The 13,537-nt window shown below is 44.0% G+C and overlaps 1 protein-coding gene across 1 annotated transcript in view; it reads left to right on the top strand.

Moving 5' to 3' along the window:
• The window catches only part of LOC308578188 (uncharacterized protein), a gene marked incomplete at its 5' end in the record, with an annotated part of 43,497 nt that extends 30,318 nt beyond the window's left edge, over positions 1–13,179 (top strand). The window contains 2 exons of the mRNA XM_081178441.1: positions 10,700–10,879; positions 12,977–13,179. Coding sequence (XP_081034567.1) covers positions 10,700–10,879; positions 12,977–13,168 — 372 coding nt within the window. The remainder of the gene's footprint in view (positions 1–10,699; positions 10,880–12,976) is intronic.
• Positions 13,180–13,537: the final 358 nt, after the last annotated feature.

The following is a 13,537-nucleotide window of genomic DNA, read 5'->3' as shown; positions in this document are numbered from 1 at the left end:
TCTCACCTTTAAAAACAAAGAGCAAATCTGGGCTGGATTTCAACTCATCAGCCACAAATTGGGAAAGTTGAAAGGGACCTGGGGTCATCTAGTCCAACCCTAAAATACAGGGTTCATAGCAAGATTTGTACTACCAGAGAGACACACACATACTTATGTACACAGACACAACTGGGGAAGAGACCACAAGCCATGCGCCTATCATGTACTATGGAAGAGGAAAATAAAAGTACCCAACCCTTTTAGCAGATCTTGAAGCTAGTTTGAGTGAGTGTTTACTTCCTTAGACTAAAGAGTGAAAGTTCCTAGATAAATTATCTTTAAAGACTGAAGTGAACATTTTTCCTAAGATAGGGAGAGGATCTCTTATAAAGCATAGTTAAAACAACCATAGATTTGATTTAAAAGGAATACAAAAGTGACAATTTTTCCTGAACTTGCAGAGGAATAGTAAGCCTAATCTATGCCCCCCCCTTTGCAGTTTCCTTTAAAGGAAGCTTACTCGGGAGTAAATTTACCTGTGTGATAGGAATTTTATGGTTTTAGATATATAGTAATGTTCATAACTGCACATACATAGATCAGCACAGGAACCATTTTGATTCCTAAACTGACCAAATCCTTTCTCTGCAAGGTTAAAAATGGAAAAGCCTCCCCATTGTCTCTTCCTTTAATCTGTGTTTGAATAAGGTGTGAGCCTGTGACCTGGCCCAGGAAATAAGTATTTTAGCATTACAAAGGAATGGCCAGGCTCCCCAGAAAATCCAATCAAGTAACCTGCTAGACAGGAGATAAACAAGGAGAAGAGAAAAACAACATTTAAATTTCTGTGATGTAGGTGGGATGTATCTGAGGGGTGGTCTTAGGTTACACCCCTTCTGTGATGTATGCATAATGTTTCTGGGGGTGGTCCTGATCTAGAGAAGGGGAATTTCAAAAGTCTTTATAAGGCCTCGCAGGCCATTGTTCTGGGTCCTCTTCCTCTCCTGCGTGTGAGGGGAGTACCCTGTTGCAACAGATCAATAAAGATCAAGCTTACTAGCTGCTTTGCTTCTCAATATTCTCTGGTTGGCCTCTGTTATTTTCTCCTACCAATAGGGAACCTATGTAAGGACTCTATATGGGCTCTTGGATACCCCATAAGGGAAAAGGGCATATTTTTATTTACAACAGATGGCGACCACGCACGAAGGGACTTTTGGTTACCCAGATTCTGGAAGCGAGGAAGGACTGGTTATCCAGCGCGCACCAGGCAGTTTGCCAGGAGGAATAACCAGTCTTCCATCGGTCCCAGGGTCTGGCAATAACTGGAGTTTCAGCGGGGCTAACCAGAGGAAGCAAATCTTGATCAGGCCGGCCTTAAAAAAACCAGTCAAGAGATCCCGGGATCACCAGGACAGCGCTTGCGAAGTGAGTATGAGTAGGAAAAATGGGTAGTGGGGTGGGATTCTGCAAACCACAGCAAACCTATACTTCTCAAATCCTTACTTCTTTCCTCACTTTAACTCTTGAAAAATTGCCTTCTCCTCCTTTCTGTCCCCTCGATCTCAACACCAGCCTTAGCCCTTCGGAGTATGCCCAGGCAAGGGTTGTGTGTGACTTCTTTCACTTAATTCTTTATGCCGACCTATTCCTTCGGAGTTTTGCCCAGAAAGGTCGTGCAATTTCTTCTGCACTGAAAACTATAATTCCCAAGACTATAACTCCCAGCGCAGCCGCACCTCTGCCATGGCGATCTTTGTTAGAAATGACCTGTGAACAGAGAACGCAAGGGCGCTGAATTCCTTTCCATCTTTCATATTCCAGAGTCTCAATCTGGCATTGCAAGTGTGCAAGCGTTCAGTAGGGACTCTGAGTTAGATTGTAAAAGGCAGGGAGGTTGCTGTGGGTTGTAGAATAGAGATTAAGTCAGGTATCCCCAGGTTTTCCCCTCGGAGATTTGTCCAGGTATCCCCAGGTTTTTCCCCTCGGAGATTTGTCCAGGTATCCCCAGGTTTTCCCCCTCGGAGATTTGTCCAGGTATCCCCAGGTTTTTCCCCTCGGAGATTTGTCCAGGTATCCCCAGGATTTTCCCCTCGGAGATTTGTCCAGGTATCCCCAGGTTTTTCCCCCTCGGAGTTTTGACCAGGTTTCCCCTTTTCCGGACCCTTCGGAGTTTTGCCCAGGTCCAAACCCCTTTTAATTGAAAATGGGTGCACCTCAGTCAAAAGAAAAATAGTCCCCAGACCCCTGGCGTGAAAGAAGCCCAGTTGGTGCTTACTTCCCGCCTGGACTCTGACAGTCCCCTTCAATTTGTGTTTAAGAAACGTTTTTCCTGTGTTTAAATTGTACTTAGGCAACATCCAGCAGCTGCTTATCTTAAATGTGCCATCTAAAATAAAAATGCAAGCTTGCTCCAAATTCTAAATCTAAGGAAGCCATGTTGAACCTTATCAGTCTTTAAACAAGACAAAAATTGAGAATGAAGTGTGCAAATGTTTGTTAAAGAGGCTCTAAAAGAGAGTTTTTCTCCCAAGTGGTAAAATCCTGTATACGTGCTACTTGTGTTCTGAAAGGAGGATTACCCCACCCCCTTTCTCTAGTTTCAGTGGGGAGGGTGATTTTAAGTCTAATGGTAAATGATGTTGTGTTGTAACTTTTGAGTTTGTGAGTACACCTGTGTTCCAGTCTAAGTTAACCTAATGTTTCTGCTGCAAAAGCCTAGTTGAGCCAACTGCTCTCTCAAGCTAAAATGCAGTGTATGTATTTCATTAAGCATATGCCTATGAAAGTATGGTGTTCCTTCTAAGAAAATCTGAGTCCAGTTTTAACTTTGATCTGGTTGGACAGAAGAGTTATTGTAAGGCTCCTGGTATCAGTCTCTATAAGACGTCCTGGCCTCTTTTCTTAGAAAATGCCCCCCCCCTGTTTCATTCTGTCTCTTTCAGGGTTTTTTTTGTTTTTTTTCCCCTTCTCCTTCTTATTCTGTGCCAGGTAAATTTACTCCCGAGTAAGCTTCCTTTAAAGGAAACTGCAAAGGGGGGGGGGCATAGATTAGGCTTACTATTCCTCTGCAAGTTCAGGAAAAATTGTCACTTTTGTATTCCTTTTAAATCAAATCTATGGTTGTTTTAACTATGCTTTATAAGAGATCCTCTCCCTATCTTAGGAAAAATGTTCACTTCAGTCTTTAAAGATAATTTATCTAGGAACTTTCACTCTTTAGTCTAAGGAAGTAAACACTCACTCAAACTAGCTTCAAGATCTGCTAAAAGGGTTGGGTACTTTTATTTTCCTCTTCCATAGTACATGATAGGCGCATGGCTTGTGGTCTCTTCCCCAGTTGTGTCTGTGTACATAAGTATGTGTGTGTCTCTCTGGTAGTACAAATCTTGCTATGAACCCTGTATTTTAGGGTTGGACTAGATGACCCCAGGTCCCTTTCAACTTTCCCAATTTGTGGCTGATGAGTTGAAATCCAGCCCAGATTTGCTCTTTGTTTTTAAAGGTGAGAGGTGAATGTGTGTGTTTCTGGTAGTACAAATCTTGCTATGAACCCTGTATTTTAGGGTTGGACTAGATGACCCCAGGTCCCTTTCAACTTTCCCAATTTGTAACTGATGTGTTGAAATTCAGCCCAGATTTGCTCGTGATGTTTGAAGCAGAACTGGTGATATCAGGCATTTAAGTGATTAGTGTTTATCATTTTGTCTATTATTTACAAAAATCAGACTTAAAAGTCTACTCAAAGTTTAAGCACATAAAAATTCATATAGTTAAGTAGAATTAGCCTTGACCATGACTGAGAATGTTAAAAAAATAAAATAAAATAATCCTATGAATTCTAACTCTCTGGCCATTTTTACTCATAAATAAGAGAGCGGTTGATTGTTCCGCGAATGGCCAGAGGGATATTAGCCCTTTCCTGTACATAAAGGAAGCACTCCTTTGCTTGGGCTGAATGGTGAATACTTGAATTGCTGAGTTTCTCTTTTTTGTTTTAAAATCTAACCATATTTTTAAAATCTACTCCTTACCTTTCCCTTCCTTATTCTAATTGAGCCAAAAGATGCAACATTTTCAATGGTATAAAAGGTTTGCTGAGGCATGAACTCTGCACATGCACAGAGGCTAGATCAGCTTAAAAAAGAGAGAGAGAGAGAGAGAGAGAGAGAGAGAGAGAGATTGGAGGGGGGAGAGAGAAGGTTTGGAGAGCAGTGTGCTGCAGGGAGAAACCTTTCCAAATAGCCATTGAGGGAAATCACCCTTAATGTGTTTTGCTCCAGGGGCTACTTAATACAAAAGAGTTAAGTACTGGACATGTCAAATTCTTTTCACAGGTAATATCAAAGCACTCCCACTGTGAGTTCCTCTCTTGAGTAGATTTTATAACAGTGTGTGTGTGTGTGTGTGTGTATGCCTATGCATTTTAGGAACAGCATTTCCTGACAGACCTCTCACATGAAATAATTTTCCCTTTCAACAGGTGTGTATATGCCTATGCATTTTAGGAACAGCATTTCCTGACAGACCTCTCACATGAAATAATTTTCCCTTTCAACAGAGTGTCCTTTCTTTTCTCCCACAGCACAAATGATAATGAGGGGATGCAAACAGTGATTTAAATACTCTATAAAAAGTAATTGCATTTGTTTTTCTTTTTGTCTTTCTTCCCTTAAAGCCAAACAGCAACTTTCTTTCTGTTCTGTGAAACAAGTCTGAATCCCTGCTGTATTAGTAACTTCCATCTCTTTGTGCCTTTGACACTTTAAGTTACAAATAATCTGTTTTCATTTATTTAATCAGTTTCTCCATGATGTCTATGAAGTTAATCGAAGCACAACCAAACATTGTTTGAGCATTTCTTACTAATTCTGTCATTTTGGCTAGTGCAAGGTACCTGCACAACTTTAAATTGCCATTCATTTTTATTGGTATTAACTCATTTCCCAATATTCCGCTATTAACATTACAGCTGATGTCACATCAAGAAACACTTTTATTTTCATTTGTGATGTTAGAATGCCAAAACAGATTACTTCAGGTTACTTCAGGTTGCTTATTAATTGTGTGTCTTAGCATTTATTTATTTTTGGTTCCTCATAGGTCATTTGTGTGTGTGTGTGTTTTACTTTGGGGACATGTTCATCACATGTTGAAAGTCAGTCTCATGAAGTTCTTTTATTGGATAGCACATGGTGAATTTTAAGTTTTCCCCATTGGTTTCCCATTTTTTTTTTCAGTCCAGTAGTAATATGTGTGGTTTTGATAATATCTTTGTACTATTTAATAATAGTTATTTTCTGAATCTGATGTCTTTGTGTCAAGTCCATTTTCATCTAACTGGTAATCTAATTTTTTGCTTTCTTTTTATTTTTTAACCTTTCTTGTATTTTTTACAGTTCTCTTTCTCTACATGTGGAGTAATTTTTTATTAAGTGAAAGAAAGCAAACAAACTTAGCAGATAATAACAGTAATTATATGGAAATGTGATAATGAATAAAATGTTTAATCCACTAAGATTGTTATTATCTGCAGCTTCCCACGGAAAACTCAAGGACATCCCTTTTGCCTTTTCCCCCATCCTTGTCTAACTGTGTGTTTAAGTCTCCCCAAAACCCTGCCCCCTTACAGGATATCACTTCTACAGATGTGCAATGATGAAAAGCAGCAACAACCCCTCAACTCACAAGACCTGCAACACCAGAGTTTTCAAAGTGCCCACAGTTATCTCTTTCAAAGGCTATAGACTGACGGGGGGGGGGGCTGACAAAGGGGGGAGGAGTTGAATTGCAAGGACATTTTTTCACTTGAACCTCAAGCCTCTGCTCCAGGATTCAAAAGATACATACGTAAAAGATCACAATTGTGTCAAGATATGTAACAGATATTTAATTAGTTGGTTTTTTTTGTATTATGTGTTATTATGTAAGAATGTTGAAATGTGTCTGACAGTGTAATTTCCACAAAGGGGGGAATATTGTGTGTAACTGTTTTTATGTTTAATGTCTTATTGCTTACACACCAATGGAGAATTCTCATGCATTTTATACTTTCTAATAGCTCACACTATTGTGTAGTCCAATGTTTAGATAACCACATTTCATTGTCCCACCTGACACTATGCCAATCTTTCCCTATCCATTTTAATATGTGTTAAACCTCGTTTTGCCAAGGACAAACTTCTGGATCCATAAAACACCAGGTACATGAAGGTGGATATGCTTTAGTTTAGCAGGAATGATCCCTTATAGAGTTAAATTGACTTATTTGGACAAAGTGCCCTTTTTAAGAATGGTTTTCTTTAACAGATTGGTTTGAAGAGTTGAGAACCATGGGGCAAGATAAATTCAAATTGGACTCAGTTTGAATTGGGCAAGTGTATCCAGGCTGCAATTAGCTTTTTGGTCCTTTAAGTGCAAGTGAGCAACTTCCCATTGTGCGAGTGCGAGACCACAGCCTATAATAAAATCCCATAGCTAAAGGCCAAGGCGAAGACCTCTCCCTCACGAGATGCCCAAACCTGTGCCAGCTATGGTGAATGCCAGGCGACATGGTTAAATGAAAGCCCTGAGGGGATTCAACAGACAGGATGTGTTGCTGTAGCACTATGTCAGTGTGAGACCTCAGAAGAGCTACCTTGACACCTGAGAACACAAAAATGGCGGGGGGGAAGCAAACTGCACTTTTCAGTCATTAGTGGACCTTACCTTCCTGCTAGGTGTAAAGCATAGAACACTATTGAGTAAATGGTCTCTCCCAAAGTGTTAGAATGCCACAAGTAATTTAGTAGCAAAACGCAACATGTGTTATTTTTATGATATATTTATACAAACACATCCATTTACAACATACGATATTATTTGTGGGGCAAAAATTTTTAAGAAAAATTCTAGCCCCAAAGGGGGGAATATTGTGATAGGAATTTTATGGTTTTAGATATATAGTAATGTTCATAACTGCACATACATAGATCAGCACAGGAACCATTTTGATTCCTAAACTGACCAAATCCTTTCTCTGCAAGGTTAAAAATGGAAAAGCCTCCCCATTGTCTCTTCCTTTAATCTGTGTTTGAATAAGGTGTGAGCCTGTGACCTGGCCCAGGAAATAAGTATTTTAGCATTACAAAGGAATGGCCAGGCTCCCCAGAAAATCCAATCAAGTAACCTGCTAGACAGGAGATAAACAAGGAGAAGAGAAAAACAACATTTAAATTTCTGTGATGTAGGTGGGATGTATCTGAGGGGTGGTCTTAGGTTACACCCCTTCTGTGATGTATGCATAATGTTTCTGGGGGTGGTCCTGATCTAGAGAAGGGGAATTTCAAAAGTCTTTATAAGGCCTCGCAGGCCATTGTTCTGGGTCCTCTTCCTCTCCTGCGTGTGAGGGGAGTACCCTGTTGCAACAGATCAATAAAGATCAAGCTTACTAGCTGCTTTGCTTCTCAATATTCTCTGGTTGGCCTCTGTTATTTTCTCCTACCAATAGGGAACCTATGTAAGGACTCTATATGGGCTCTTGGATACCCCATAAGGGAAAAGGGCATATTTTTATTTACAACACCTGGCACAGAATAAGAAGGAGAAGGAAAAAACCTGAAAGAGAGAATGAAACAAGGGGGGGGGGGCATTTTCTAAGAAAAAAGGCCAGGACATCTTATTGAGACTGATATCAGGAGCCTTACAATAACTCTTCTGTCCAACCAGATCAAAGTTAAAACTGGACTCAGATATTTTTCTTAGAAGGAACACCATACTTTCATAGGCATATGCTTAATGAAATACATACACTGCATTTTAGCTTGAGAGAGCAGTTGGCTCAACTAGGCTTTTGCAGCAGAAACATTAGGTTAACTAGAAACATTAGGTTAACTTAGACTGGAACACAGATGTACTCACAAACTCAAAAGTTACAACACAACATTTACCATTAGACTTAAAATCACCCTCCCCACTGAAACTAGAGAAAGGAGGTGGGGTAATCCTCCTTTCAGAACACAAGTAGCACGTATACAGGATTTTACCACTTGGGAGGAAAACTCTTTTAGAGCCTCTCTCAAATAAACATTTGCACACTCCATTCTCCATTTTGTCTTGTTTTTAAGACTGATAAGGTTCAACATGGCTTCCTTAGATTTAGAATTTGGAGCAAGCTTGCATTCTTATTTTAGATGGCACATTTAAGATAAGCAGCTGCTGGATGTTACCTAAGTACAATTTAAACACAGGAAAAACGTTTCTTAAACACAAATTGAAGGGGACTGTCAGAGTCCAGGCGGGAAGTAAGCACCAACTGGGCTTCTTTCACGCCAGGGGTCTGGGGACTATTTTTCTTTTGACTGAGGTGCACCCATTTTCAATTAAAAGGGTTTTGGACCTGGGCAAAACTCCGAAGGGTCCGGAAAAGGGGAAACCTGGACAAAAAAACTTGGGGATACCTGGACAAATCTCCGATGGGAAAAACCTGGGGATACCTGGACAAATCTCCGAGGGGGAAAACCTGGGGATCCGAGGGGAAAACTTGGGGAAACCTGGACAAATCTCCGAGGGGAAAACTTGGGGATCCAAGGGAAAAAACCTGGGGATACCTGGACAAATCTCCGAGGGGAAAAACCTGGGGATCCGAGGGGAAAACTTGGGGATACCTGGACAAATCTCCGAGGGGAAAACTTGGGGATCCAAGGGAAAAAACCTGGGGATACCTGGACAAATCTCCGAGGGGAAAACCTGGGGATCCGAGGGGAAAACTTGGGGAAACCTGGACAAATCTCCGAGGGGAAAACTTGGGGATCCAAGGGAAAACTTGGGGATACCTGGACAAATCTCCGAGGGGAAAACTTGGGGATCCAAGGGAAAAAACCTGGGGATACCTGGACAAATCTCTATTCTACAACTCACAGCAACCTCCCTGCCTTTTACAATCTAACTCAGAGTCCCTACTGAACGCTTGCACACTTGCAATGCCAGATTGAGACTCTGGAATATGAAAGATGGAAAGGAATTCAGCGCCCTTGCGTTCTCTGTTCACAGGTCATTTCTAACAAAGATCGCCATGGCAGAGGTGCGGCTGCGCTGGGAGTTATAGTCTTGGGAATTATAGTTTTCAGTGCAGAAGAAATTGCACGACCTTTCTGGGCAAAACTCCGAAGGAATAGGTCGGCATAAAGAATTAAGTGAAAGAAGTCACACACAACCCTTGCCTGGGCATACTCCGAAGGGCTAAGGCTGGTGTTGAGATCGAGGGGACAGAAAGGAGGAGAAGGCAATTTTTCAAGAGTTAAAGTGAGGAAAGAAGTAAGGATTTGAGAAGTATAGGTTTGCTGTGGTTTGCAGAATCCCACCCCACTACCCATTTTTCCTACTCATACTCACTTCGCAAGCGCTGTCCTGGTGATCCCGGGATCTCTTGACTGGTTTTTTTAAGGCCGGCCTGATCAAGATTTGCTTCCTCTGGTTAGCCCCGCTGAAACTCCAGTTATTGCCAGACCCTGGGACCGATGGAAGACTGGTTATTCCTCCTGGCAAACTGCCTGGTGCGCGCTGGATAACCAGTCCTTCCTCGTTTCCAGAATCCGGGTAACCAAAAGTCCCTTCGTGCGTGGTCGCCATCTGTTGTAAATAAAAATATGCCCTTTTCCCTTATGGGGTATCCAAGAGCCCATATAGAGTCCTTACATAGGTTCCCTATTGGTAGGAGAAAATAACAGAGGCCAACCAGAGAATATTGAGAAGCAAAGCAGCTAGTAAGCTTGATCTTTATTGATCTGTTGCAACAGGGTACCCCCCTCACACGCAGGAGAGGAAGAGGACCCAGAACAATGGCCTGCGAGGCCTTATAAAGACTTTTGAAATTCCCCTTCTCTAGATCAGGACCACCCCCAGAAACATTATGCATACATCACAGAAGGGGTGTAACCTAAGACCACCCCTCAGATACATCCCACCTACATCACAGAAATTTAAATGTTGTTTTTCTCTTCTCCTTGTTTATCTCCTGTCTAGCAGGTTACTTGATTGGATTTTCTGGGGAGCCTGGCCATTCCTTTGTAATGCTAAAATACTTATTTCCTGGGCCAGGTCACAGGCTCACACCTTATTCAAACACAGATTAAAGGAAGAGACAATGGGGAGGCTTTTCCATTTTTAACCTTGCAGAGAAAGGATTTGGTCAGTTTAGGAATCAAAATGGTTCCAGGTCGGCCTTCTTGTACTGATCTATGTATGTGCAGTTATGAACATTACTATATATCTAAAACCATAAAATTCCTATCACATACTACCCTTCGGAGAAAAACCCCAACTCACCCTCCCACTATATATCAGGGTCTGGGGGCTTCTCCTTACTCTTATATAGCAGGGTCTGGGGACTTCTCCCTCTGTATATCAGGGTCTGGGGACTTCCGCTTCAGTGTATCTGAAGAAGTGTGCATGCACACAAAAGCTTATATCAGGCATCCCCAACCTGCGCCCCCCCCCAATGTTTTGGCCTACAACTCCCATGATCCCTAGCTAACAGGACCAGTGGTCGGGGATGATGGGAATTGTAGTCTAAAACATCTGGAGGGCCGAAGGCTTGGGGTGCCTGGCTTATACCAAGAACAAACTTTGTTGGTCTCTAAGGCACTACTGGACAATTTTTATATATATTTTGACTTCATCAGACCAATACGGCTACCTACCTGAATCTAGAACCCTGGTTTTCTTTGCCCCCTTTCAGATCGTCTGTGATTGGACCGATTACGACGAGAGAATGAAGAAGCTTGTCAGTATTGTGGCTGACCAGCTGGAGAAGAACCGGCTCCCTTCGGTGCACCCCCATCACAGCATGCTGTATCCACTGTCTCACGGCTTCCGAAAGGCTATTGCCGAGAGACATGGGAACCTTTGCCTGGACAAGGTGGGTCTATGCTGTGAAGAGGTGTGCGCCGCTCCGTTCCGTCAGAGTTTGAATGCTTTCATGTTGGCTTTGGATATATAATAATATATAATAATTTATTATTTCTACCCTGCCCATCTGTCTGGGTATCCTCAGCCACTCTGGGTGGCTGCCAACCAAATATTAAAAACACAAGACAGCATTAAATATTTAAAAACTTCCCTAAACAGGGCTGCCTTCAGATGTCTTTTAAAAGTGAGATAATTGCTTATTTCTTTGACATCTGATGGAAGGGCGTTCCACAGGGCGGCCGTCACCACGAGAAGGCCCTCTGCCTGCTTCCCTGTAACTTGGCTTCTTGCAGGGAGGGAAGCGCCAGAAGGCCCTCGGGAGAGGGACCCCGGTGTCCGGGGTGGAGATGCTCCTTCAGGTCTACTGGGCCGAGGCCATTGAGGGCTTTCAAGGTCAGCACCGACACTATGAATTGTGCTTGGAAACGTACTGGGAGCCAAAGCAGATCTCTTGGGACCGGTGGTATGTGGTCTCAGTCAGACTGGATTTAAATCCTTTATTTTACAGAAAGGCTTGATCTTGCTGGCATCCTCTTAATATTGACAACCAGAGGAAAGTTTCATCTGCTGGGCTGTTTAGGGCTTTCAAGGTCAGCACCAACACTTTGAATTGTGCCCGGAAACGTACTGGGAGTCAATGCAGGTCTTTCAAGACTGGTGTTATGTGGTCTCTGCGGCTGTTCACAGCCCCCAGTCTGGCTACCACATTCTGGATTAATTGCAGTAAGGTAGCCCCACATAGAGCGCATTGCAGTCGTCCAAGCTGGAGATAACAAGAGCATGCGCCACTCTGGCAAGAGAGTCCGTGGGCAGGGAGGGTCTTATCCTGCATCCCAGATAGAGCTGCCCTGGACACAGAACAGACCTGTGCCTCCATGGGTCCAAAATGACCCCCAGACTGTGCAGCTGGTCCTTCAGGGGCACAGTTGCCCCGTTCAGGACCAGGGAGTCCCCCCCACCCACCCACACACCACAGAACTTCAGTCTTGTCAGGATTCAACCTCAACCAGTTAGCTGCCATCCACCCTCCAACCGCCTCGAGGCACCCGCGCAGGAACTCCACCGCCTTTGCCGGCTCTGATTTGAAAGAGAGGTAGAGCTCTCTATCAGGCTTCCTCAACCTTGGCCCTCCTGATGCTTTTGGCCTACAGCTCCATGGTCCCTAGCTAGCAGGTCTAGTGGTCAGGGATGATGGGCACTGTAGTTTGAAAACAGCTGGAGGGCCAAGGTTTAGGAAGCCTGCTCTGTATTGGCGCCAATGGCTGTTAAGCGAAAAAATTCCAGGGTGAGTGACTCCTTGACAGCCTAGCTCACCGGGGCACTTGTCCCCCATGGGTCCATGCTGTCAGTAAAAGGAGGAAGTCCCAGCCCGGTAATTTGGAGCAAAACAGTGGTCAGTAGACCATGATTCTTACTGTTGCACCACAGGTCTGCCCAGGAGTAAGAACCCCGAGCATGGGGCAATGTCAACTTTTATAACTTCCTTCTTCCCCCCAGAATACACTTCAAGCAGCATCGTTGATACATCATCACTACATCACTAGCACATCACAAATGAGGAGGGGTATACAAGGGTTATGCATTCACTATGAGGTCCCTTTATCAGACCCCTTAAATCTCCATCACTGAAAGAACAATAAAACTCTTGACACTTCCTTTCCCACTGGACTTGTCTGGAGATGGGCATTCAGAACACCTGCCTTGCTAAACTGCCTTGGCAGATGTCTATGGTTGCCCCCTTGGTCCCTCCCTCGGTGGGGTGCCGTGTATGTGCTCTCAGGCTTGGGGAATTCTGGCGGGATGCCCTGTTCCTGCTGCCTACATGACTTCCTGCTTCTTGGCTCATGGAGGGAGGTGGAGCCCAAATTCGTTCAAATGGCGGAATGAGGAGAGTCGGTTAAAGCATAGATTTTCTGCATGTCTTTCTTGGGCTGTCAAGTCAAAGGTATGTATATTTGTAACATTGGAACAACTTCAAAGATGTGGCCTCATGTCCCCCACCCCCATGTCATTTCCGTAACCCGGCTTTCTTGAATCCCCTTGCTAGATCAACGTGCTCCACAAGCCGCCTTACGAGCACCCCAAGGACCTGAAAGGCAGTGAGGGCCGGCTCCGCGTTGGCTACCTGAGCTCTGACTTTGGGAACCACCCCACCTCCCATCTCATGCAGTCAATCCCAGGCATGCACAATTCGGACAAATTTGAGGTGAGGTGCACAAGAGGGCAGCTGTGTGAGTAGCTCAGGCGGCAGAGCGCTGAGACTCTGAATCTTGGGGTCATGGGTACGAGCCCCACGTTGGGCCAAACGAATGAATACAGCCTAGGACCGCCTCTCCACGGAGGATCTAACAGTCTGCAAATAAAAAAATGTTAGAGGTCCTGGGCTTCAGGGAGATTAGGCTGGCCTCGACCAGGGCCAGGGCCTTTTCAGCCTTGGCCCCGGCCTGGTGGAACTCTCTGCCACAAGAGATCAGGACCCTGGGTGACTTCCGGTCGGCGCCAGCGCTAATGGCGGTCCTCTTTCCGAGCTCCGGAGGAGGACTGCTCTGCGAGTTCGGGTCTGACCCGCTACGGCAAGCGGGGGACCCCTAAAATCACAGGCGCGGAA

The sequence above is a fragment of the Podarcis bocagei genome, assembly GCF_964188305.1.
Source record: "Podarcis bocagei genome assembly, chromosome: W".
In the NCBI taxonomy this organism is placed as follows: domain Eukaryota; kingdom Metazoa; phylum Chordata; class Lepidosauria; order Squamata; family Lacertidae; genus Podarcis; species Podarcis bocagei.
Note: the sequence above shows the minus strand (reverse complement) of the source record. Positions and strands in the feature narration are given on the sequence as shown.